Source organism: Pezoporus occidentalis, unplaced genomic scaffold (assembly GCF_034315485.1).
Source record: "Pezoporus occidentalis ecotype Australia unplaced genomic scaffold, CSIRO_AGI_Poc_V1 ctg46, whole genome shotgun sequence".
In the NCBI taxonomy this organism is placed as follows: domain Eukaryota; kingdom Metazoa; phylum Chordata; class Aves; order Psittaciformes; family Psittacidae; genus Pezoporus; species Pezoporus occidentalis.
Genome location: NW_026915791.1, coordinates 5,856,263 through 5,883,314, shown reverse-complemented (window position 1 = coordinate 5,883,314; position 27,052 = coordinate 5,856,263). Strand labels below are relative to the sequence as shown.

The 27,052-nt window shown below is 45.3% G+C and overlaps 3 protein-coding genes across 4 annotated transcripts in view; 1 reads left to right on the top strand and 2 right to left on the bottom strand.

Annotated features, from left to right (window-relative positions):
* INO80 (INO80 complex ATPase subunit) overlaps window positions 1-27,052 on the bottom strand; it is a 370,843-nt gene that overhangs the window by 16,513 nt on the left and 327,278 nt on the right. The window lies entirely within an intron of this gene.
* On the top strand, window positions 118-11,276 carry ZFYVE19 (zinc finger FYVE-type containing 19). The gene is made up of 11 exons (XM_062635795.1): window positions 118-299; window positions 813-934; window positions 2,717-2,770; window positions 3,266-3,429; window positions 4,645-4,790; window positions 5,679-5,793; window positions 6,347-6,556; window positions 7,047-7,126; window positions 7,816-7,926; window positions 9,240-9,382; window positions 10,744-11,276. Exons 1-11 carry the CDS (start codon window positions 246-248, stop codon window positions 10,808-10,810), a joined length of 1,266 nt encoding a protein of 421 aa, XP_062491779.1. The 5' UTR covers window positions 118-245; the 3' UTR covers window positions 10,811-11,276.
* Window positions 14,303-22,579, bottom strand: PPP1R14D (protein phosphatase 1 regulatory inhibitor subunit 14D). 2 transcript variants are annotated; one of them, XM_062635794.1, is made up of 4 exons: window positions 21,227-22,579; window positions 17,918-18,013; window positions 17,659-17,691; window positions 14,303-15,135 (listed from the first exon to the last, which is right to left on the bottom strand). In XM_062635794.1, exons 1-4 carry the CDS (start codon window positions 21,407-21,409, stop codon window positions 15,067-15,069), a joined length of 381 nt encoding a protein of 126 aa, XP_062491778.1. In that variant the 5' UTR covers window positions 21,410-22,579; the 3' UTR covers window positions 14,303-15,066. The 2 variants fall into 2 exon arrangements, with proteins under 2 accessions (XP_062491778.1, XP_062491777.1); XM_062635793.1 differs by lacking the exon at window positions 14,303-15,135 and having other exon boundaries at window positions 16,311-17,691.

The window sequence follows — 27,052 nt, the reverse complement described above, 5'->3', positions numbered from 1 at the left end:
GCAGTGGGCAGTGTAGTTTATCCACGGTGCGCAGGCGGCGGGGTGAAAGTGGGAGGGTCGCTACAAGGACTGCAACTCCCATCGGGCTGTGCGCCGCGGTGTCGTGAGGTGTCGTGCGGCGCCGGCCCGGTGTGTGAGGGGCGGCAGGGCGGTGTGGCGGCTCCCCGGTTACTGCCTATGGAGCTTGACATAGTAGGGCCGCAGCGCGGCGCCTGAGCTCCGGGCCCCAGGCCGGCGGTAGCGCCATGGAGAGCCGGTGCTATGGGTGTGCGTCCAAGTTCTCTGTCTTCAAGAAAGAGGCAAGTCCGGCTGAGGAGGGTCCTGCGGGGGCCTGCCCCGTTGTGCGAGGGTCTGCAAGGGGAGCTGCGTCGCTCGGCACCGAGGAACGCTTCCCCAGCAGCTTGCTTCCCGAGGTCCCGTGTGCCTAGCTCGATATGTATTTAAATATGGGTGGTTACTGCAAAAAAAAAAAACAGAAAATTGCCATTGAATGTCCTATATCTAATCTGATATTTGGTCATTGTCACAGAGAATTTCTCCCTCCGCACACACACTTCAGTATACCATGGGATGACATGGTGTCTCTGCTTCTAGCAGAAGTTACAGGCTGGTGCTTGAGGGCTCTGGAGGGTATCCACATCTTCAGAAGCAGCTAGTGATAAAGTTCTCTTAAAAAATCAGTATAACCCCAGCATTAGTTTTAGCGCACATTGGCATGGGCACTGTTCCTGCATGCAGTCAGCCAGGGCAATGGACTGTGTTGATGACTGGGTGATGAAGCTTTCTCCTGCCCCTCTCTTGTGTCTCTGCAGTGTGGATGCAAAAACTGCGGACGGTCGTTCTGCTCAGGCTGCCTTAGCTTCAGTGCTGTTGTACCCCGCTGTGGAAGCACTCAGAAGAAGGTGTGCAAGCAGTGTCATGAAAAACTAACTGGGTAAGATGGGAGCGTTTCTTCACCCAAAAACAGCGTCCTGCTTTTCTTCTTCATTTTGCCTCCCAGTGTTTTGTTGCAGATCTCTCCATGAGAGCTGTGCCTTGGACTTGTGCATGCACATATTGCCTGTACCCTAGAGTTTCAAGCCAGGCCATTATTAAACTGCTTTACACAAGCTGCGCAGTCCAAAGATAGGAATCGGGATTTGTGGCTGTTCTCTGTGGTGACAGAGTAGTCTGAAAGATGCAGGTTTAAATCTTTATGGATACACATTGAATGCCTGCGGATATCTTGGCTGGACAAGATCAAATTAAGCCCCAATGTATTTTTGCCCAGAAATTTACACCCCTTTGAAAGCACTGTCAGGTTTTTTTCAGGTTTGTAGTAGTTGAATGGCCCAGCAATAAGATGTTTAAAGCATTATTACCTCAGTGGGCAACCAGTGACTCAAATCCTCATGGATGAAGGGTCTCTGCATTTAAGCCTAAAGGTTTAAAATTGCACAGCATAAAGTCAGTTTCCTTTTAAAAGGAAAAAAAACTTGCAAACATTATCAGAGATACCTTTTGGAAGTAAATAAAATGTAATTCAGCAGCATGGGTTATACAATGAACAAGTAAGATGAGCAAAGTGTACCTGAGAGCTTCTCTCACAACCAGCCCTGTTGTGTCCACTTCCTTCTTTTGCATTTCTCTTATCTCTTTGTCCCACCTATCTTCTGTAGCAAGGAATTTTCACCAGCAAGTGGGAAATTTTCTGGCTTTGCAGGTATCTAAAGAAGACTTTTTCATTAGGAAAGGTCTTCATTTTAGAAGCAATGGCTCACAAAAACTGTGAATGTTGATTCTGAAAATACAGTATTCAGTCTTCCAGTTTTGAAATCTTCTAATTTCCCTTAACAATTCCAAATCCCCTAAGAAAACAGAGCAGCCCTTCTCCATGCTGCTTTTAGGGGTTTTTTTCATCATTTGTTTAATATCAGTACTACAGAATTACAGAGGAAGAAAAATCCTCCCTGCCTGGATAGCAGGTAGATAATACATGTAGGCTGCAGATCTGTAAGCTGCATGTATTATTGTTCTTCATGCAAATAGCTTTCAGAACTGAAACCTTAGAACTGGAAAGCAGTCCAGCAACAACTTTGCATTCATTTGTTATTCCACAGGCCTTGGCACAGCACAGATGTATTTGTAGCTGTGCCTTCTAAGAATGAATAAAATATGCTAACTGCCTTACATAAGTTTGTAGCTCAGCAACTCAACCTGAATAGAGCAATATAGAAGATAGTTACCTGAGATGTTTGTGGTATGCAGTGTTCAAGTGTGCTAGAGGATGTTGTTGTGATACTTTTCCATTATATAATTCTGTGTTTGTTGCATGCCACAGCTCCTCTCATAGTGTTCTGCTGCACGAAAGCTAATTACACTGGGAGTCTGACCTAACTGCTCTCTATCTGCTCTCTGAACTGGGAGGTGCAGGCTGTGGGAGGCAAGGGTATTCAGCTCCACCTCCTTCAGGTCGTTGATGACCATATTAAATCACATTTTGTCCAGATGCAAAACAACTGGACCAAAGGACTAGAAATAAAGTCCCCTGCTGTCTCAGGCAGATATTATCTTAATCCTTTCTATAAGCTGATCACTCTCCATATTATGAGGTTATGAAAGGGGCTGTACAAGGAGGTCTAGACACATATACTGGTTCTTCTTGACTTGAGAAACTAAATGATTGAAACGTTGCCATTATCTTGAGTTCAGAGAAATCGTTGGGTTTGTCTTCCAGAGGGGGATCTCAAAGCAGTTCAGCAAAATGGTCACCACCAGAAAACTACAAAAAGTGAGTTGCACTTGCCAACAGACTGTTGTTTGTGCTGCAGAGTAGCCTTTCAGGCCCTTGCTCCTTTTCCCCTATAGAGACCAGCAAAAGTGAGGATTGTGATGTGGGTATTTGCTTGTTCAGAATTAGATTAAGGATGGGGCTTTTGGGTTTTGTTTGTATGTCTGGGTCGGGTGGTATGTATGCTCCCATCTGCCTAATTTGTCTGTGACTGACTGGGGTTGGCTTAGAAACACAAACCTGGTGGTGACGTATTCCTTGTCTCCTTGGAAATGGTGCCAGGTGTGATGCTCCTATGAGCTCAGGCTTTCCTTGCTCTTGGGAGTACCTCATTATGCCATTATGGCAGAGCCTGGTACAGGAGGGAGTGGTTTCTGTTCTATTGTACAGTGACATTCTTCAAATAGCCTGTTGGGTTCACAGAGGGTGTTTTCATATCTCGGGGTTTAAATCCCTATTGTCAATTGTCATGTCTTTTTTCCCTTCTTGTCACAGGCGTGTGGCAGCTTTTGAGGCTAAGCAAAACCAGCTGAAAGAACAACAGAAAGCAGCTGCTGTAAAAGCCCCAGGTCAAGCAGGCTCCAGGTACCAGGGGCTCTCTAAAGAGGATAGAGCTATTGCAGAGAGACTGGAGAAGCTCAGGGAGGAAAGGAAACCAAGTGAGTTTTGGAAGAGATACATTGGGTGGGAATATTGCTACTTGGGAAATACAGAATCTAGCGGGAGAGGGAAGGCCTTTTTAGAGAACTGAAGGATTAAAATTGGACGGAGCATCCAAGTCCTGCTGCCATAATGGCCAGATTCTACATGATCTTAGTTTTCTAGTTTATTTTTTCTTCCTGAGGTTTTCCTTGAAACTACTTCTCTGTTTTGGGGCAGTATCTTACCTGTAAAATCATCTTCTCAGTTTCCATTTCTTGGGTTAAAAGCCTGTGTCAAGCCCAATAGGAGCAGAAGGAAGTGAGGGTCTTGGACCAAAGCAGTTTGTAGGTTTTCTGTGGAACATTGTTCCAGGCAACAGCAGTGCCAGTCTCTGGGGGATTATGTTCTGTCCAGCCTTGCCTTACAGAGGAGAAAAAGGGCTCTCATCCCATCCACAGCTGCTGGGTTCTGGGACAGCTTTGTGGTGCTTGTGGGAGAATAAACTATTTTTAAAATGATACGTGATCTCTAAAAGGAGAAGAACACACTGCAGAGTGGTTACCTGATTATCCCAGAATCATAGAATCATTTAGGTTGGAAAAGATCATCAAGTCCAACCTTGGTGTAAACCTAATAAGTCCACCACTAAACCATGTCCCTAAGCACCACATCTACGTGTCTTTTAAATACCTCCAGGGATGGTGACTCAGCCACTTCCCTGTGCAGCCTGTTCCAATGCTTAATAACCCTCGTAGTGAAGAAATTTCTTCTAATACCCCATCTAAACCTCCATGGTGCAACTTGAGGAAATTTCCTCAATTATGTGGCAGGGGAGGGTTTCAGTCTGATGTGCCTGGGATTACATTAAGAGATGCGGCAGCAATGAGCCGTACCACCTAAATGACACTTATTTCTATGACTGTCCCTAGTATCCTGAGTCAGCTGATTGCCAAATGACATTACCCTAATGCTTGTCTTATGGCTAGGAGATAAACTGTGAAGGAGGCAGGGACTTGCAAGAAAAGGGTAGCAGTTAGTATTAGGGCAGTCTCCAAGTCACTACACTAGGACCCCTCATTCATGTCAGGGGCTGAAGGAGGGTTTTGCTCAGTGTTCTGAGCAAAAATCAGAGTCTAATTACAGGAAGAAATACAACTTTAAGGGAAAAAAAGTGAAGCCTTTTGTTTTCAATAACGGAGTAATCTCCTCCCTTGGCTTATTCTGAATTGCAGAGTCCATCCCTACTCAGGCTGAGATCGAAGCTAGGCTGGCTGCCCTGAAGGAGGACTACCGGCGACCTCTGCCATCCACACAGGAAATGGAGGACCGGTTGGCTGTCCTGCAGGGGAGAGATCCTCCTTCCCAGGCTCCCAGACCCGTAAGCTCCCTCACCTCTTTAGCCAGCAATGTATTCCGAGTTGACACAGTAACTGGTGTCCCAGCATGTTGGCCATTCTTGACTCCATTTAGAAATCTCTGTGTTTCCTGTTTGTGTCATTGCTCCAGAAGGAAATGGCCAGTCTTCGCCAGTTCACTGCTTCAATTTGAATGCAGTGTGTTCTTTTATGTCGAATGTAGTTCATGTGTTTATTTTTTACAATAAATGCTGGTTTTTCCTCTCAACCCATTTGTATAGCTAAGTGGGCTGATATTTTTTCAGAGCTGTTTGTGTGTGTTTGGGGCTTATCACCTCCCTCTTCTAATTGTATCTTGTAGTTGTTACTGCGTCCCAGCTGGGCAAATCCTGTTAATTATTCCAGAAATGGAAGCACAGAGTGGTTAGTCTGAGATTACAAAGGAATGACTTGGTATCCCTTCAAAGCCTGTATGAATGATCTTTTCCCTGAGAAATCATTTCCTTATGCTCCCTTCTCAGCAGTGCTGTACACCCAGCTGTTACCGTAGGCCTCAGTGAGGCTGCTGACTGGCACTGTTGAGAATGTCATTTTATTTACACTGGGGGCACTGATTTACATTGGAGGTAGTGTCAGAGCTGGGGTTCGGACCTAGCGGCATGTACTTCTATACATTCAGCACCACTTTTCCTTGGTTGGGTGACCACGTTTAGGGTTGTGCACATTCAGTACCTCTGAGAATGAAGCCTTGAAAGTCTTACACCAGGTAACGGTAAGCTGAGACTCTCAAAATTGGTGGATGCATCTTTTTATGCATCACCTAGGGTGATCTTGGTTATGAAACTTTTCCTTTGATTGAGTATGCCACTTCCCTCTCATTTTCCTTTTTCTATGCCCTCCTTATTTCTTAGGCATATCAACCTCCTGATACCAGGAGTCTGGTCCAGCAGACAGATGACCTGTTAACTCAGTTGTCTGAAGAAGTTGCCATTGATGAGCATTACAAAACAAGAGTCCAGCCTCAAGGTATCTGTTCTGGCTTCCAAAGAACTGTTTCTGTCTAATAATGTATATGCTATAGTGCAAAGGGAATATATGCCTCCCTATCTAACTTACAGGTGAGCTGGGTGTCCAGTTTGTCCTTATCTTCCCCTTATGACTCCCACATTAAGAGGAGCCATGTGGCTCAGTACTGGGTCTCATTTTGCTTAGAGATGATTCATTCTTCTCAGGGTTGTATTATTCAGATTGCTCCTCCTTGTTTCTCTAAGAAGACCCTTCCCTGGGGAGGAGATGTTGCTACTCCTAACACACCTGTGCTCTGTTACAAAACACATGAATCTGTGATACCATTATCTTCCTGGCTGCAGTGTTTTCTCTGTAATCTCACTGTAAAACACAGATTAGGTCACTTCTCTTCACATACAGTGCAGATCATACTGTGGCATGCCTTCTTCCATTATCACCCAGATTAATGGAGAACAGCAAGCTGCTGTCATCCCATTGCTTTTGTTGTGTTGTGTGTGCCCAAGGAGCATTGGAGCTGAGTCACCAGCACATTCTGTGTGTCTGTCTGCAGCTGTTAGTAGCCAAAGTTTGAATGATCTCAATCGGGAAGGTGGAGACTGTGTTTGCCCTGCAAATCTGGACCCAAAACAGCTAGAGGAAGAGAAGAATAAACTTCTGGCAGAAGCTGCTGCTGAGCTGAGGGAAGAGAACACCAGGCAGGAAAAGATCCTACAAGTTGCCAAGAGACTGGCAGCACTCAAAGGCGAGGACCCAGAGAAAGGTGGGTAGCAGACATGAATACAGTGCCAAGAGAGGAACCAAGTTCCTGTGACAGAGTAATTTCTTTTCTGAGAGGTGTTTCTCCATTTAGTTCCCCTATTCTTTAAGAAATAGAGATTTGGTTCTTTCTGTAAAGCTGTGTGGCTTGGTTCATCATGAAAGTTCTTTGTTGAGGGTAAAGGCTGGAGCTGTAAAGTCAGACTGCTTTGTCTTGTACCCTTTGAGATAATTCTAGCATGTTCTGGTGAGCTTAACAAAGCTTTTTAAAGCAAACCTGTGGTTTTGGTGAGGATTTTTTTTCCTTCCCTCTTCCACTGTTAAAAACAAACAGTAACGCTCTTTTTGAGGGGACCCCATCTGAAAGGATCTGTCTGTGCCAGAGCCAGAATGTCAAAACCAGCTTACACCACAAAGGACTAACTCTGGCTCATAAGTGGGTACCAAGCTTGAGGCAGGTGTGGGTTACAGTCTCCTGTGTCTTACTCCTGCAGTTACACTGGAAACCTATAAACTTCCTGACAGTGATGAGGAAGTGGCTGAGGAGGAAGCTATTCGCAGAGTGCTGAAACAGGTCAGAAGTGGCAGCTGTAGCCTTGTTTATCTTCCTCAATTATTCCCAGTGTGTATGTTACCTGGGAAGCATGTGAATGGTGTGTTTCTGTTCCTGGGCAGAGTTTCGTTCCTTCGCCTCCTAGTGCTTTTCCAATATACTAACTCTCACGAACCATTCAGCTATGGGTGATTGACAACATCAAGTCTGTCAGGTTGTGTTTCTCATTCATACTTAGCACCTCTTGTGGTGTATGTCTCCTCTCCAGATCCAGTCTACTGGTACTTCCTTACTTCTTGTTTCATCATCTTGCCCACCCAGCTAGAACATGGCTGATGAGATGTGTGCTGCTTAGCTTGGTTATGCCTAGCTTTCTCTCTAAAATGTCTATGAATTGTCCTGCAGGCATACATGAGCTTTCTGTGCATAAGTTTCTGTCTAATTACAGACCACACGTGCATGATTAGCATGATGTTAAGGATTTGCTGCTAGATGCACTGCAAAGCAGACTCTGTTAGCTGAAAGCCCCTGCTGTTACACTGGCTGTTCACAGTGTACACACAGTGTTGAGTGCAGACAGATGTATTGTCTTGTAATCAACTAATCTCCTGTTACTGTATGAGGGTGAGGAGAAGGGCAGGAGGTTTTAGAGAATGAGATTCCTAACTGTGTTTTGAAACAAGAGGCTTCTTTCTTTCTGTTGTTCCCAGCTCACAGAGGAAGCAGCCCTGGATGAGGCAAGTGGATTCAACATTCCTCCAGATCAGAGCACTCAGCCAGGACCCTTGCAACAGAACTTGTACAAGAAGGCCAAGCAAAAGGTCAGTGAGCTGGTCAGGATCTCTTGAAATGACACGTTCCAGGGTCTCAGGAGTTCTACAGTTCTGCAGCAAAAGTTTGCTTGATGCAGAAAGAAAAAAGCAACCAGCTTCTCCAGAGCAGACAAGCAGAGTGGTTTCTGCAGGGCTGACAAGCCCTGAGCACAGCTGTGAGTCATCCTTGTACTTCTAAAAGGAATTGCTCCCTGGAATACAATTCCTTTCAGGCTGTCTTTCTGTTGAATGGGATGGTGTCCTCTAAACCCTGAGAAGCTAGCATAGACTTTGCAGGATGTATATTAGAGAGTGGGGTTTTAACTCATCAATATGATTAGATCAAGAAAGCCGCAGTCTACACCCTGAACCAGGGTAGGTGAGAGGTTTGCCAGTACTTTTAGCGTGTGCAGAATAGAACCTCTAGATAGTAATCAACTGTCTGTTCTCTCATATAACATCAGAGGAAGGAATTAGTAACAAGATACTCCATTCTCAGAATGGAGTTCAGCCTTATTATGGAAATACATACACCTTCTCTATGTAGGTGTATTACAAGAATTGAATGGACCTGTGACTCACAGACACCTGACAGGCCTGGCCCCAGTGGAAGAAATTGCTTAATTGTAAGCATTATTGAAAACATCCATTTCATAGGTATGTCACCTTGTGCTTCTGGGACTGCTGATGTAAAAGGTAGTGCCATCTTACTGCTGTTGTTAGGAAGCTGCCTTTGCCACTGTCCAGGCATTGTGTCCCAGTGTGCATATGGCTGTTCAGCTCCACAAGACTTCTGTTTTCTCCTTCTGCTTTACAGAGATGACCTAATGGATAGGTTTTAGATTATGATTTCTATATCAGAGAGAAAACACTCCCCCCACCTTCCCACTGCTTTCCATTCTCACATAACAGCTTTCAGCAAAACTGCTTGATCTCTTGCTTTTGCAGCAAGGACTCTCTGTCACTTGGCATTGCTGTGGTGCCTGCCACAAGATCTGGACTTGGTGCCTTTAACACAGTATGGACAATGTTGATGTATACTGCTGTAGACACTAAATGAGGGTGAATACCTGTTTACCTTCTGAGCAATACAAGTTCATGAGCAAATGATAGGGAGTACCTTAGGGTTTTATTTAATGATCTAGATGCATATGGAGCCTATCCTTGGCCTCTGGGCAAGTCCATCTCTCAGACTTAGGATCAACAGAGTGAATGACAGACCATGTGACAGTGTCATTGTGGCTATCATGCATTACAATGAAAGTAATTTGGGGGGATTACTGGGATTTGAATTCTGTGTCTCTGTTTTCTTTGTGAATTAGAGCCATACTCCAACCACCACAGCTCTTGCCATGGCAGATGACAGTGATGAGGATGAGTTACCATGGTGCTGCATCTGCAATGAAGACGCCGCTTTGCGCTGCCATGGCTGCGATGGGGACCTCTACTGCCAGCGCTGTTTTCGGTAAGTTTCTCAGTTCCTTTTGGTCACAGGTAAGGTGGGCTGCTTTTGTTCTTCCCATTGGGCAGAAAAGCAGGCAGGAGAAGACTTGAAGAATCCAGAGCTGGATGTTAATGGTTATGGAAAGACCTTGTGCAATCAGTAGTTATCCCAAGCTTCAGGGACTAAACTGGTCCTAGACAGGAATGTTCTGTCTGTGCTGCTCCGGTGTGTGTTTGGGCACATTGTCTGAGTGAAGTCTGGAGCAGCTGGTGTGCTGCATTGTGTGGGATGGGATAAGCGACACCATTGTTCAGTGACTCCTACAGCTTGTTAATGACATTGATGAATGATCTGGGCTGGATTTCCATAAGAGGGGAGATCAGACAGTATAAATTCCTGAGGCTTTTCTTAGGTTGAGACTCTGCAGTCTTGAATCATACACAAAAATCTTTGATGAAATATGTATGGGCAAACCTTTTTCTTCAGTAAGGCCTTGCAGCAGCTATAGTCTTGGTTCTTAAACATCTGTCGCTTGATTATTCACTCAAAAAGTTTCAAGTCTCAGATTTGGAGGGTTAATTCCTTTTGAATACAAAGCTATTCCTCACAGTTTGCATGACTTCTCAAGGTATTGGGTAATTGGCTGTGTTCTCAGATCAGTGTTGGATGACATTTAGACAGCAGGATGCTAAGAATAATAAGATAATAAAAGATGCTTTTGTGTATATTCTCTCATTTCCTGCAAATGCTTTTGTGAAGAGATGGAAATGGATCGGGGTGAGCAAATGAAAATGGTAATAAAACAGATGACTGGCAATGCTAGATGATTAAAAACAAACCAAACAAAAGTATCAGACAGCAAACATCAGTAAAAGCAGAATCAGCAGTCTGGGGGCTGAGTTTATCTGTTGCCTGGTGCAGATGAAAGCTTGTGTCTTACTCAGCACTGCCTGCTTCTGAGCATGGTTGAGACAGCTGCCAGTGCACTGCATTTTTAGCCACCACAGTTACTTTTCGGAGTTGTGTGGAGCAGGCTGTCACTTCAGCTGTTGTCATAGGAGCTGCTAATGTGCCCAGGGATCACAGACATGGTGCTGACAATGAGCCATGAGTTACAGAATCAAACAGTGGAAGAGGCAAGAGGAACCTGTTGTCATTTCCCATTCCAGCAGGCAAAGATGAGCAGACACAGGACCTCAGATATTTTTGCTTACAAGCAAGTATCTTAAGCAGTCATTCCATGAGGCTGCCAGTCAGGTGCTCACAGCTTACCCCTGGGATTGGCTTGTAGTTAAGGGCTGCAGGGAGACATCTTGTACCGTGGCTAAGGTTTAGTTCCCTGTCTGAATATATTCTGACTACCCTTTGTGTTTGCTTCTCAGGGAAGGCCATGATGAGTTTGACCTGAAGGACCACCACACTTCACGCTATCATCTTCCTCACAAGTAGAAGTAATCACACTCTTCATGGGCAGAAAAAGAGGTGGAGAATGGGAAGAGAGAAGAGTTGGCCAGATGGGAAGAGTCCATGTGGATTTGCAGCCAAAATGGGTGATGTTTTGGACAGCTGAAGTATGTGCTGTAATCGGAGAGAGGCTTAGAGGGCACATGACTTTATCTTCACAAATACAACCAGAGAAGTGCAGGGTTTGCTATGAATGCTTGGGGATAAATGAGGACTTGATGTGAGGAGGTGGATATGAATCCTTAAGTACAGACGGTAAGGCAGTGCGGGTAGCAATAAAGATGTGTGCTTAAGGCAGTACTGACTGGCTGTTAAGTAACTTCCTGCTTTTGCTAACAGTTTACACACTGGTTCAACAGGCAGCAAAGCATTTTGCACTAAGAAAACTGTCTATGTTGTGATTATGTGTGTGATGAGAACTTCCAAAGCATAATAAAAATTATTCACAGAGGCCTGTGGTTAAAGTCTCTCCTGGAAATGCCCAATAGTCCTCTTCAAAGTGTTGCCTACTCGTAATGGGATGTTAGTCCTAGTGTCAAGTGGTTTAGGGAAAGAAATTATGGATCATGAAGTCATCAAAAATGTTTCTGTGGTGTGGCTGGGAAAGGTGCAGGAGCTGCTCTGCCTTTAAAGGCAGTGTTGCTTACGTACTTGAAATGAAGGGTGCTTTGTAAAGGTAATACACTACTGATGCACAGTGCTGTGATCAGCAGTGGCTGTGCTGAGGTGCCATGTGGTCTGGAAGAGTTGTGTTTTTAGTTTGAAAGCGGGATTTGGCTCTGTTTGTTATCCCCTGGTAGGATATAGATGTTACTTGTGTGATGTTCTTTATCTGGCTATGAGGGAAGCTCGTTTTAATATGCTCTCCCCTTAGACAGCCCAAATGCAACTGATACTTGCCAGTAACCAAAGCACCCAGAATTACTTCAAATACCCAACAAAACCTGGCCTAAATCGTCTGTAATATCCTATCAGGATGAGCTCTTCCCAGGACTACAGTGTGACTTTTGAGAGAGCTCTCTAAGGCTGAAAAATTCCAATGGCAAAAACGTCAAAGATTTGCCTTTGACAAGGAGTTTCCAATGAATCTTGCCTGTCTGGTTTGGCACTGCCACTCCCAGTTGACTGCCCTGCCCCTGTGCTTAAGGTAGTAAGGTGCAGGTGTGTTGATGAAACAGTGTTTGCCTGCACCTCAACCAGCCCTGGTGAATGCACTGCGAGCAAATTAAACCACTTCTGAAGATGGGTTGGTGCTAACGTGCTGGACTGGATCAGGCCCTTCAACAGAGACCTGGATCAGGCAATGTAGAACAGTAATACTTCAGGTTAGCACACTAAAAAATCACAAGTGTATCCAGCAGTGCCATCAAAGCCCTTTGTTAGGATGGGGTGGCAAAACCTGACTCTTGTGGAGGATCTTCCTCCTCCTGGTAGTCCTTGCTTTAGTAGTGCTTGTCTCTTTGGGACAGGCGGATAGGAAAACTACTGGGGTTGTTATGGTGTAGGAGCTCACAATGAGACCTGTGTTACACAGTTTAAGTGGAGACTCGCTGCCCTGAGGAGTCTTAGAAATGAAACCCAAATGCTATTCTGGCTTTGTGTTATTGTAGGAATGACACTTTTTCATGGCTATTTCACATGCATAATAAACCTGAGAGCAAGACAGCCCAGTTCTGTCTTAGGTTTAATCCTCTGTGTTTTGCATGTACAGGAGAAGATGCAAATACCTGTTCTTACATCTCTTCTAAGATCCACTCCTTTGGGCTTCAGCCTGTGTCCTTTCCAACATTTTAATTCTTTTTTCTAATATCTTAGTATGAGCTAATGTGCTTTTTGCAACATTTTGGGTACTTCATTGGCCACAAGCTAACTTTGAGCTCCTAGTGCAGTTAGGCAGCCTGTGTCTTGTAAGTCCTGCCCTATTCCCATCAGTAGTAAAGCAGCAGGTTACAGCCGGAAGCACTTCATTTAGTTCCCCAGACTGGTTTCTATGGGGCCATCCCAGGGAATCCAGAAATGCACCCAACCCAATAATCTGAGCTAGGTCTTAGTCATACATGGACGAGTCTATTCAGTCATACATACATGCTGATGCTTTCCCTGCACCACTAATGGGCATTTTTGTGGCTGCTGAGCTTTCTGCATGTAATTGGCCATTTTAGTGGCAGCCCAATCACTTTCCCCTGAAAAGCCATTCCCACTGGAGCTGCTGCCTCAATGAGCTCCATAGAGGAGGGTAAAAGGGGTATTTTAATTAGCTGTCTGAAGGAAGCAAACATAGCTGAATCTGTCATTGTGGAAGAGGAATGTTGCATGACCTTTACGTGGGCAGTGCACTTTTAACTGTTGCTTACTCTCTGTCCTTGTCTTTGAAAGGATACTGGTAAACAATCAGTTCCTTGCAGACCATATTGACTTCAGTCTTAGCCATTCAAGGACGGAAAAGAGCTTGCTATCTTCAAGAAAGAGAATCAGCTTCTTTGTTTCTATCTTTGGAGCATACCATAAGGGCACAAGTAGATTTTGTTTCCCTCTGAGAATGCTTTGTGTGTGGAACATCAAATGTAGGCTCCACCCCCAACAAGAAGTCAAAATAAGGCTAACACAAGATTGAACTCATTATCTTACAAAGAGAGGTCTCATCTTAGTTAAACTGCATTAACTTGCATTTGCTGCGTCTGCATGTAACCTCGAATGCTGTAACATGGTCACGTGTCTAAATGTAGCAGCCAGGATATTTTAAGGGCAATATAAGTGTTGATCATAACTAAGGGAGGATTGCATTAAAGGTTATTTTATACACCTTCATAAACCCTCAGTTAGAAAAGCATATGAACTTTCACGCATTCTGAGTTATCTTGGTATAATCACGAGGGCAAAGTTCCTTTAAAGACACATTCTCACACAGTATGTGCATTCCAGACATTACAGCCTTACATGAGTGATGATGCTGAGAAACAGCAGGGTGAAGTGGCAGCTGGTTTAAAGAATGGTAAATAAAAGCAAGTATGATTTACTGTTTTTAAGAACTAAAAAAAAGAAGAAATTGCTCTGGTTGCCTTGCATCCACCTTTTTCTTTTTGCACCAGTGAGCTGAGAAATCATCCAGCACTGGCCACATCTTGCTTTGTTACCCCTGCTGCATGAGAGCATAGGGGCAGGACATGATGTGGGAGGCTGCTCTGCCTGAGCAACCAGCCTCCATTTGCTGTCTTAGTTCCTAGCCACATGTGTCAAGTTACTGGCTTGCTGAGAGGCTGGATGTAGTTTCCTCTGTATTTTTCCAGCCACACAATATTGTAGCCAGAAGAGTTTTTGCCTCAAGACAATCTGTCCTACTTCATATCTCATTTGTGAGACCAACCTGTCGGCAAAAGACTTGCTCTGAGATGCTCCCTGCAGGGAAATTGAGAGCAAATATTTTCTCATTTCAGTTTTTCGTTAGTGTCTAAAAAGAGAGCAAAAGCAAGCAGTGCATGTCTGGTTTTCTCTGGTTTAATATACAAAATAAGCATTTTTCCATTTTTAAATGATGACAAAAATCATTCCCAGATCTTAATAATTTAAAAGCATCTTCTAAACAAGCAAGTCCTAAATTCCACAAAAAGGAAAAACAGTCTCTTCCATTAACCTTAGCAGTTGTTTCCCCTTAAGTAGATCAGGTGCACTCATTTTCCTTCCATCCTACCATATATTTTCTGTCCAACCACCATGATAACAGAGGCTTCATAAGACCTACAAAGTACGTGTAATGCTGTACAGTCAGGTACAGCAGTAACAGGCAGGAGATCACAGCTGGGTCCCAGCCAGACTGAAACAGGGTGCAGCTTAACAGTAACTGATTTTCCATGTTGATGAATGAGTGATAACCAATGCCTTGTTTTCCTTGCAGTGGATGGAAAGAAAGAAGTCTTGATGAGCTCCTGAGAACTGTATTCAGTGCTTCTCAGCCAGCGTGGAAATTCGTAGAAGAAACTAAAGGAAGGACATCTTGGCCTGTTCCCCAGGTTAACATGCCCTTTAATAATCAGGAATATGTACAGTGTAGCTCCCTGCTGTATGCGTAGATCTGGGATGAGCTGAGACTTCAAACCACTGGTGTAAAGTTCACAAACTTGGTAATGTTTTCTCAATATCAGTAAGTCTTAAACATATTCTGAAGTGATGTTTCTGATCCTGGGTTTTGTGGGGAAGATGCATATTCCCTTGTGACCAAAGCTGGGTGTTCCATGGGGGCAAGGTCATTTCTTCTGAGGATTGGTGACTCTCCGGAGACCTTTCAATCGACTAAGCAGTTCTGTAATGAAGTCCTAGAATGAGAATTGGTTGAAGAAGTATGTCAGTTCTAGCACTCAGCAGCCCGGAGTTTGCTATGGCACTTGCATTATTCCCACATTTGCCTTAATGCTGAGCAAAAACCAGAATTTTAGCTTAGGAAAGGAGACCTTTGTATGGATGAGAAGGATCTAAAAGCCCTTCTGTTTCCCTTCCCTTGTCTACCTCTGGAGCAGCCATACCTTTTCATCAGGAGCCAGCCTCCCCTTTCTTCATCCCAGATACCTGCTTTTTCCACCTTGAGATGACCTGAAGATGCCATTGTCCTCTGTTAGGTTCCACTGCTTCCTGTTGCTACCATTACTTCCTGCCCACTTCTGCAGCCCTCCCAATCTAGGGCAAAGCAAGTTGTCCCTCTTGTAGAACCTGTAAAGCTCCATGTTGTGCATTGCAAACCATCTCGAAACCATGCCAATTCTACAAGGAAGTGGCTGGCAGAGAAGAGGTGGAGCAAAACACACATAGGACTAATGATAACCTGGAGCAGGGGCTGAGGGCAGGCAGAGCAGATAGTTCAGCAGTTAATGGAGATAAACCCCAACTACTTTGCTGACACAGCCAAGGACTATGAACTAAACTGGACCATCTGGTTATTCCAAACAGAAGTTAATGTGACTAGAGCAAATTTTACACTTTGCATGACAATGTAACATCGCCATAATGGAGTGTGCAACCTTTCTTCACCCAAAGACAGAGCTACATGTCCTTGTAATTAGGCAAGGTCACTGGAAGTACTGCAGCTCACCATTTGCGCTGTGAGGAAGCACAGCTTCCTCTCTTGGGTGATCAGAGGTTGCCTGCCACAGCATACTCTGGAAGTAAATGCCTAGGATCATACGTACCTTTTCAGTCAGTCCCTTCAGGGCAAACCAGTTTATTTTCTCGTGAGACCTCACTTGGAGCACTGTGTGCAGTTCTGGTGTCCTCAACATAAAAAGGACATGGAACTGTTGGAACAAGTCCAGAGGAGGCCACAAGGATGGTCAGGGGACTGGAGCACCTCCCGTATGAAAATAGGCTGAGAAAGCTGGGGCTGTTCAGCCTGGAGAAGAGAAGGCTGTGTGGAGACCTCATAGCAGCCTTCCAGTATCTGAAGGGGGGCTATAGGGATGCTGGGGAGGGACTCTTCATTAGGGACTGTAGTGATAGGATGACGGGTAACAGGTTCAAACTTAAACAGGGGAAGTTTAGATTGGATATAAGGAGGAAGTTCTTTACTGTGAGGGTGGTGAGGCACTGGAATGGGTTGCCCAGGGAGGTTGTGAATGCTCCATCCCTGGCAGTGTTCAAGACCAGGTTGGACGAGGCCTTGGGTGACATGGTTTAGTGTGAGGTGTCCCTGCCCATGGCAGGGGGGTTGGAACTGGATGATCTTAAGGTCCTTTCCAACCCTAACTATTCTATGATTCTGTGATTTCCTCTTTCTGCAAATAGGCTGCTGTGATCTTTCAAGGGGACTGGATTCAAGATCACCAGGATGAAAGGACATAGATTTGCTAACGGGACAGCAGTATTTGTAGTTAGCAAGTACCATGCTGTCCACAATACACTTTCAGGGCTCATCAAGCAGTAGAGCAAACTCCAGTTACATCTCTGGGAATGTGGGGTTCTTGCCTAAGATCTGAAATTTCCCTATTGCCAGCCTTGTCTGCTGAATACTTGCTAGGAGACTCTCTGTAATGATTACTACAGCAAAGTTAAATTTCAGTGATGGTTGTGTATCCACCTCATTTTCTGTATGTTCCTCACTGTACAGCTACATAGGCTTGACAAGATATAGAGCCTGATTAATGATGTCCTAGCACATGCAATGTGTGTGATTGAAGCAGTGGTGGGGGACCCCATTTTGCACAGATATGCAGTACAGCAAAGGCGACTGTTGTGTGGTGCATGCACCACACTGCAAAGTATTGGGTTCCATTTCTTTTGGACATTGTGACAGCTTGTGGGAGTTCTTCAACTCTCTAACTCAAAACCAGTACTTGTAAACTTCACATGGGAAGAAAACCAAACTTGAAAAACTGACTTATGTAGCCACTACTCAACAATTATCTGCCCAATCCAATCTGAGGGCCATCCAACATTCTTGTCATTCATAACAGTAGAGTGGTTTAAGCTGAGAATGCATTTTTTTAACAGTGTGAAAGATGGTTATGTGAGCTGTAATCCCTGTCTATGGATTTTCTATGCTGAGGTCCAAATAGCAACTCACCTTGGTCAGGTTAGGATGTCCAAAACATGAAATGGACTTTGGTTATAATGTGTAATTCCTTATTTGCTTCACTGCTCTGCCCTCATCTCATCATGTATATGATGTAGATTTACATGTACTTTTCTAACACAGCAGAATAAAGCAGCAAACACTTTCCATTGGGAATTAAACAAATTTGCAGCGTTGTGTTAGGCACAGGAATACTGTGGCTATTCAGTGAAGCAGCAACAAAGACACACTCTCCCAGCACAGTATAACATATATATATTGATGGTGCTTCACTCACCTCTGTCGGGTTGGAGCACTCATGGAGGATTTCCTAAAAGCAAAAATAGGGAGGAGTCATCTCAGTATTCTACGAGTTGATCTCTTCTCCCCTCTCTACAGAAAGGATATATAATCTTACTACATTTGACATAATATGGCACAGGGAACCACCATGCAACACTATATAAATATACATATACATGTAACACTATATACACATACATGCAACTACTTCTTCTGAAGGAAGTCCCAACTTAAAAGTCCCCAGTCCCTCTGACCTGTAGTTTTAATTTCTGTTCTTCATTAGGGACCTCCAGGAGATCTTCAAGGTCAATTTGTGGTTCAGGAGCTGCTGCCTCTGTTTCCTCTCTTAGCTAAAAAGAATAAAACCAACCCATACTTAACAAACCTTCAAACTTTAAGGACTCTGGAGGCCATCTTTAAAGAAGGGAGCAGCTTCTTCCTCCTCACTTTGAAGTGAGGAGGAACTAGTTGCATAGAACTGCTGCACACTTGAGGTCAAGATACAAATTGTCTCAAAATAAGGAGATTCTTAGAGCACAGATTCCTGTCCCTCTCTGGTGTCTGCTACAGCTGCACATCCTGATGCATACATTCCTCATCTTTTCCCACCTCAACTCTTGATACCACTGCTCAGTGGGAAAACCCAGCTGACAGAAATCCAGTGGGCTTAATCTTAGAGAAGTACAAGTAATACAAGGAAATTAGGCTAAATACATTCACATAGTTGGGATTTCTACTAAGGCTTTTTGCAGTAATGGAGAGAAAACCAGTAAGGCTTTTCAGAGGCCTAACAATAACTTGCCAGCTTTCTCTAATAGACATGAAAGGGGTATAATAGTCTCCTTTAATGTGAGAGAAACCCCAAGCTTTGGTGATTGGAGTAATAATCTTGTCATGCATGGGGGTGTTAGTTGAAACAGTTGGAAACTTGATCACAGATATATTTTAGGTCCACGTGTCCTTACCAGACTGCATGAAAAGCAGGCTGTGGTTTTCAATGGATTTGCAAAATAATCTTTGACAATGCAACACTAGTGATATTTTAATAGTAATCAGAATAAGGAGACTGACTAAACAACATAGTACGTGATTACTGGGTAGCATTTATGGATGTGAATGTAAAACATTGTGCAATAAAGGCAATACTTACAGGGAAAAAAGAAACTTGTTCTCTGATACCAAGCCAGAGATGAAGTAGAAAACCTTTGTTCAGCTTTGTAATGCAACTGACCTGATAGTAACTAATAAACCAGACTTAAATATATTGTACTGCGACCCATACAGCATTTCCTCTTCCAAATAATAGTTATAATGTGACTGTTTAGACCAGGTGTTGATCCAGCCTGACTTTGTCTCTGGCTAAGAAGCTAAATAGGCAAGGAGAGTGAGAAAGAGTTGGAACCTATGGGCTTTTGGGTCCAAGTATGGATGGTGTTGTGGCTTCCATGTGCAGGGAATCATCTCGAAAATCAAAATTGTCTCCTGGTTCTTAGTTTTGTTGCAAAAAGCCTCATGACAGTGAATAGCATAGCATTCAGGTTATCTGTATCAGGAGGCAATGCTTGAACTAACCTTGCTGCAATTGAACCTACAGTGCTGTTCATTCTGACTCTGGAGATGGACTTTTCATCAGGGACTGTAGTGACAGGACAAGGGGCAATGGGTTTAAACTTAAACAGGGGAAGTTCAGGTTGGATATAAGGAAGAAGTTCTTTACTGTGAGGGTGCTGAGGCACTGGAATGGGTTGCCAAGGGAGGTTGTGAATGCTCCATCCCTGGCAGTGTTCAAGGCCAGGTTGGACAGAGCCTTGGGTGACATGGTTTAGTGTGAGGTGTCTCTGCCCATGGCAGGGGGGTTGGAACTGGATGATCTTAAGGTCCTTTCCAAGCCAAACCATTCCATCATTCTATACCCTTCCTTTCTAGAAGTGTTTCTTCCAGAAACACAGGTTTCTGGAAGACACTGAGGAACATTGCACTGCCCAGGGCAGGTGGAGCTATGGAAGAAGCTGACAAAAAGACAAATTAATGGAAATCAATGGATCCAAGGAAGCCCAGACTAGCAGGGCAAACTAAATAGCCTTGCCACAATTAGCAGGACCTGCTGGCACCTGGGTGATTACAAGTAATTTACTGTGGCACATGTATTTAATTGAAGAGATCCTGTGTAACCCCCCCTGTTGTACCCTACTAACAATCTCTGACCTGGCACAGCATCATATTGTGTAGTTCCCTATAGCAAATCTCTTTGGTTGGCCCAAATATAGCAGGAAGTTGGGAAACCTGTTGTGCAGGAGAGGTGCTAGCAAAGGCAATCTACTGGCAATCTGTTCCTGTAAGGGCATGGCTGGATTTTGCACTTTTGCCTGCTGGGATTTTGTAGTAGGAAAAAAATATGCCCTTTGGGCAGCTACTTTGAAGACAGTGAACAGCTCCCAATTCTCAGAAAACCAGAAGTGGTAATGTAACCTGGCTTGGTTTTCTGACACCTTTACAAGTGCACATCTGTAGACTTGGGCAAGTAAGTGAAGCACATGGGGATCCTCATCTTGGATCACGTTACTGGTGGTACCAGGTGCTTTCATCTATCTCAAAAAACCCCACACACAAACCCAAATGTCCTCTAAAACCACAACAATTTGCCAAAGAGCAAGATGTTCTGTTACTCAAAGCAGCAGCCATTCCCATTGCTTATCTCTAGCAAATCTCAACAGTCAGGTAGCTCAGTACAGGTAGCTCTGTACTGAGCTACCAACCAGGTAGACCCAGGGGACAGTTCCTTAAATGCCAGTGCAGGCAGGTCAGCAAGTGATGCCATCACTGGCACTGTTATTTTGAAGAGCAATCTCTCACCAGGACAACCACGAGCACTGCACAGACACACTGAATGTTGCCTGTCTGACTAGGTCTAGGTCATGTGTGTTTTCTGCTCCTATGTACATGACATGATCATAGAATCAGATTCACAGACTAGACTGGGTTGGGAAGGCACCTTAAAGCTCATCCAGTTCCAAACCCCCGGCCATGAGCAGGAACACCTTCTACTAGACCAGGTTGCTCTAAGCTCTGTCCAACCTGGCCTTGAACACTGCCAGGGATGGGGCAGCCGCAACTCTGCAGCTACAGGTTCAGCATTATCCAAAGTGCCTCATTCAAACAGCAGGTACAGCTACGCTATTGTGACCAAAGGAACAAGGCTACACTAATAATTCCAACCCATCTTGCTTAGCTACCACTTGCAGCAAAGACAGTCTGTATGTGGAGCTCAGCAACAAGCAGCATTCCAGGTCTGTACATCTCTCTAGGTTCTGTGAGCAATAGCTACACCCCCAGCAGGTACAAGACCAGGCAGTTTAAAGCTAGTTGGATTATACTGGTGCAAGCTCCTCTGACTGCAGATACACCAGTCAGTGCTGTAGCAGGTGGCAATAAGATACCTAACGAAGACTGAAGATGAGGAGCTACTTCCAGTGGCTCAGAGCAAGCACACTTCTGTCCCAGCACACGGGACACTGGTCCCATTCACCCGATGAGTGAGGGGCTGACCTGCCCCAGTTACTCACCCGGCACTGGTACAGCTCCTGCAGTTGGGCGTTGATCCATTCCTCCAGGTCCAGCCAGCGCTGTAGGTCTTTGCGGTTGTACTTGATGGTTAACTTGCCCAGTTTCCTGTGTGACGATTCCTCCCCAGGTTTCTCTGGTGTCTGGAAAGTCACCCGGGGCAGTGTGCTGGAGTTGCTGGCCATGCTCACCCCTCTGACAGCAGAAACTCCTTCCTGTGGGCTCCTTTTCTCTGCGTCCTTTAACCAACCCTTCTCTGCAACCAGTGGCCCACAGCACAGGCTAATCCCAGATGCGGAAAGCAGGATGCATTGGTGATCCCAAGGAGACAGATGGAGGAGACCACACGACCAGGGCAGCAGCCAGGCTCTGCAGGCAGAGTTACAGCACTGGAGTCTTGGGTTTCACCATGGGCTGTGCTGACAGGAGCAGGGACGGAGGCAGAGGAGTTGTTGTAACTACATCTGTTGTTAAAAGAAGCCAAGTGAACCAGGGAATTGATGAACCAAGGCTGTTAATATTTAACGCAAGGCAGCTCCAAGAGGTGGGGAAGAAGGAGGTTTTCAATTACTGTTTTCCTACAGGCATAACTTAGGTGCCTGTGCAGTTCCAGAGGGCTGATCCATACATAATGCATTGAATCCTGCTGTGTTCAAGCTTCTGTAAACTACTTTGCTGCAGGGTTTAGCTCCCATTGAAATGGTGTATTTGGCATTTCCTGGCTAAAGCACTGGACCCAGCACAGGTAAGAAGTGATCTGGAGTCAGGTGGCTACAGCCACTAATACTAGGTCAGTGACACTGAAGCCACACTTGGGCTCAGCAGTCCTATTTGATGTTGTTCTACAATCTCTGAATCTATTCCAGCTGTCTCAAAGATTGCTGTAGAAACCCTGGTGGCCTCAATTTGAGACCATTTGAGCAAGGTGCTTCTGAGAGAAATCAAGATACCTGTGCTCTTCTTAAATAAACCAGGATTTGACATGATGATACAGGAGGGGAAGGCCTGCCTAGGGACACAGCACTATCTCGTCCCAAAGAAAGGTACTTAAAGTAAATAGGCTCACCTGCTGAAGCATCATAAATGGCTGCTTTACTACGTGTTATCACTGCTGTGTTTACAATCTCTTTCTTACTGGAAGGTGGGTTAAAGGTCTGCAGCATTACTGCCCCACGTGTGAGCAGCACTGTTCAGAGGAACACAGGTCAGGCTGGCTGAGTTTATGGTGTGCCGGAGCACTGCAACACCTGCGTTCCCTCCACATGCTGTATCACACAGGCTCCTTATTCATCCACTCCCAGAGCACTGCCCAGGGAGCACATGGAACAGACAAACCAGCTGAGACCCTCCATCATGAAGCATCAACCATCAACCCCAGCCTCGTGATCTAAGGTGGAAAAAGCAAGTCTCTGCTGCTCCTGCAAGCCAAGGTACTTCCAGTTTGGAGACTAAGAGCTAGGTACACCAAAGGAAGAACAACCAACCCTTCTCCCACTGACAGGTACTGCCAGGCAGCATGGGAATTCTGCAGAGGGGCTGGTCTCCTCTGGGCAGGCAAAAGCTTATCTGTACCATTGAATCATATAATGGTTTGGGTTTGGAAGTGGTACCCAGTTCCCTAGCCAAAGCCCAATTCCTGCGCCCAGAGGGATGGTGGTACAGCCAGCCAGCAACATCTTGTACACAGGGTGACAGAAAATCGGGCAGGGCCATTCCAGCCCTTCTCTTCATCCTGCATTTCAGCAAAAAATAAAAGCCTTTTCTGACAGAACATTCCACAAAACACTGATCCTGAAACTTGCTTCCACATTGGTGAGGTATAAGGTGTTAAAGTATACCTGAAACTGATATCATCTCCTCTGCTTTTCATAGAATCATAGAATCACAGAATGGTTTGGGTTTGATAGGACCTTAAGCTCATCGAGTTTCAACCCCCCTGCCATGGGCAGGGACACCTCACACTAAACCATGGCACCCAAGGCTCTGTCCAACCTGGCCTTGAACACCACCAGGGATGCAGCATTTACCACTTCCTTGGGCAACCCATTCCAGTGCCTCAGCACCCTCACAGTGAAGAACTTCTTCCTTATATCTAACCTGAACTCTTTTCAGACAGCCTAAAATTCCTATTCAGAAGACAGATACCAGGTATTTAATTTAAGCAGCTTTGCCCCCTTTTCCTCACTTGGCTCCCTCTAATCTCGCTCCTGAAATTGTGGTGAGGGGCCCAGACCATACTCAATGAGTGCAGATTCTTCAGAGATTAAGAGTTAGAAACCTTGCAAAACCCACTGAACACCCTGTAGTGTGTTTACAGCTATTGGCTTTTCAAAGGTCAATATCTGACCCAGCACAGGCAGATTTTCACAAGGTAGCTGTGGACCAAAGGACACTGCCAGGAGTCAACTTCTCACCTCCAAACACAAGTGCTCTATTTTGGTGTTCAAGGACTGGTAGTTTTTAACAGGGGAAAACAACCAATGTTTCTTTGGTCCCAAGAAACCATGACAAGCTGTCATTGAGATAAAGAAAAAGGACCAGACTTAGAAGAGAAGTTCCCTAGCTGAACTCTGGTGCAGTTGAGCAGTTCACTTCAACTCTACATGAAAGATAGGGTTTGCCCTATTGATCTTCTGCCAGCACAGTTGAACTCATGAAGCACAGGATCCGGAGGTCACAGGATAGGTGTGAGGAAGAGGGAAAAGGGAATATAACCTGCCCTAATGGTTCTTCAAACACTTTGAGCCACTGTTCACTTGTCACCTCACTTGAGCATGAGCAATGCACTGAGATACCACGTCTGAAAAGGTCCACGGGCAGACTCACCCCACCGTCTCTATTGACAAAGTAGTGAGCAGAACCCAGTGCCCTTGTGCTGCTCTGTCAGTGTCACCTTACAGTGGAATAAGACATTCTGAGGGTGATGTCAGAGGCCTTCTCAGGCAACTGCAAACAAAAATGAGCCCGATTACAGGATGTTCATCATACTGCTTTGGCTTATATGAGCTTAGTCATGGATTATTTGTAATGAGAAGGTGGCGATATAGGAAAAAAGGTTTACAGATAAGGTAGGCCTCCTCCAGTAATAAACTATTTTAATGTATCACTAAAGCAGGAGAAAGAAGCAAAAAGTGTGCAAGATCACTGCCTGAGGATGTGGTAGAAATTCCTTCAGGCACAGGACAGGGTGCCTCATACAGGGTAAGGGATACTGTCCCCTTTGAGTGAGACAGCATCTTCTATGGGTGCACCAGCCATCTGCCAGTGCTGGTAAGGGCCAGTGCCACCAAGCAAGAAGAAGCTGTATGACTCTTTGCACACTGCTGCATCCCATCCTGTCCTCTTCTTGCTTCACAGCAGATTCTGGTGGCCAAAGGGGCAGAAGGACATTCACCATTGTGTTCGGACACGCACAGTGGGGGGATTTCAGAGATCTCGGGCATAGCTTGGAGATGGGATCTTATTTTCAACCCCCTTATCTCTCCTTATAGACTTGGGCACACAGTCTGCACCAAAACTTGAGGAGCAAACACACATACTTGGGCAACTAAGTCATCTCATTAGACAACCTGTTTGTTCACCAGAGCTGTGCACATATAAACTCCAATGGGCCTCCTGCTGCAGTTGCTGGTGATTGTGCCCTCTGCAAACCTGCTTATGGAGTGAGTAAAGGGGGTTTAACTGTGGCCAACAGGTTCAAGTGTTAGACTGAAACACTGTGCCTCAGTTTCCATGCGTGTGACCTGAGGTTGCTGCTCCTCCCTAAGAGGGAGGTCTTGCCTCTGAAAAGGAGGGGGGGATTCCATACTGTGAAGCTGGGCTTTTGCGACTGTCTATGGCTCCAGAGAGGGCCACCAAACCAAGGTGAGCATCTGTGCCATAGTACCAAGCAGCTGTGACACAGATCCAGACAGGAGAGCACAAGTGCATGAGGCAGATCAGTTACACTCCTGTGCTCTTGAAGCTAATAATGTCCATCCCACACCTGTGACCTAAGCTGGTGCTTCTCTTTCTCTCTGAGCTGATGACTCTGGTGTGTGCTCAATAATTCAGCAGGGCCCCAGCTCATCTTTCCAGAGATCCAGGTCGGCCCATTTCCCATTGAGTACCAGCATAGAGAGGGATGCTTCCCTTCAAGGGAAGCCACTCGCCACCTGGTTTAGAAAATAATCACTTTCCTTGTGGTTGCAAACACGACAGTTAACACGAGTTACACCAGGGAAGACAGCAGAGGTGACTGTACCAGCACTGTGTTGACACCACGAGGTAAAGGGGTTCCGCACCCTCCTGTGAGCAGGAACAGGCACAGAAAACAGTTGTGCAGAACAGAAAACGTAGCCAGGACTGGAGATATAAAGAATCCAGAGCCCCAAGCGCACACACACACACACACACACACACACGCAGTATCTTGACATCCATCATCCACTTCCATAGCAGCGTGAAAAACCAAAAAGGCTGCACTGAAATCTAGGCAGAGGAGGGAGCACACATCATCTCGTGCCTTCAACTCCTGGAGACTTAAGGAAGCAGCCAGGGGTTTCCAGCTCACAGATTCCCTACCTGAACAGTGCTGTACCTTCTCCCCAGCACACAGACAGGACCCTATCTATTCTTCAGACAGGCAATCAATAATCAGTCTTACTCCTCTCCCCCAACAGTCTCACCTTTCATAAGGCAATGGAAGAGCAGTGAGAAGGAAGAATGGTGAGAGACAGAGGAAAACATTTCCCAGCTCAGTATTTGACTGATCAACCCCAAATCATCACCTCAAAAAGCAGACAGGTCTCAGCAACAGAGAGAAGAGGTGAGAGGAGCTGGCCTGCCTGCCCTCCTGCCTCTGTTACTGGCAGGCAAGTGAAGTGCAAAGGCTTAATGGCTCAGCACCAGCTGAGAAGGGTACATGAGAACTAGCTGTACTTACTGCTCTGGCACAGCAGGACTAGCGAACCCTGGACTCCCTTGTCATTTAGGCAGTTCTGCTTATCTGTGTCCATCCTCAAACGTTCTGTAGGTAGTGGGATCAGTAAGCATCTCCACTGAAGAGGAAGCCCCCCTCCCCTTGAATACACGTGTGAGGCTGCCAACATGGATTAGATGCCAAATGGATTATTTGGGGATCTTTGAAAACCTGTCCATGTTGTTTTGCTGCCCTCCCTCTTGTGTTGCTTTGCTGTTTCCCACAGAGAGTTTTGCAGCACTAAAAGCATTATCAGTGTTTCCATGTGTTTCAGCAAGTCCTTGAATGGCAGAGTTGGAGACAAGAGAAGCAGAGGCTGAAGAGGTGAAGGGATCCTCCTTGTTCTCCAGCCTGCTTTCAATGATGAAATTTATTGTGATCCATGGCCTTGGAAAGGCGCAATTCCACTTGCAGGGTCTGTACTGCTCCCACTGCAGGGAAATCACCATAGACAGACCCAGGGCACAGCAGCCTTTCATGGGAGGTGCTGGCAGCTGGCATGAAGTCTGAAGGTTCCCTGGGATGCAGTCACTGTGGGAAGTGATAGAGGAGAGGCTGTGGAAACCCCATGGCCCATCCTGTTCAACGGTAAAGAACAGGTTGGGTTGCCTACGGGGACTTCAATAGGAAATGTTAAGCTTATTCTAGTATTTGCAAATTGAAGGTTCTTTGCTTCACATTTCCATATCCATCTCCATGTAAAAGCCTAATACAGACAAGACAAAAATGAAGATACTTTCTCGCTGTGACTCCTTTCCCTTCTTCCTTTTGCAGTGCTCTTGCCTTTCAGGGTTTACCTTGACCAGCAACATGAAAACAAAAGCCAGTGCCATGCAGGACTATAGACAAGAATTCCCCATTGTAACTG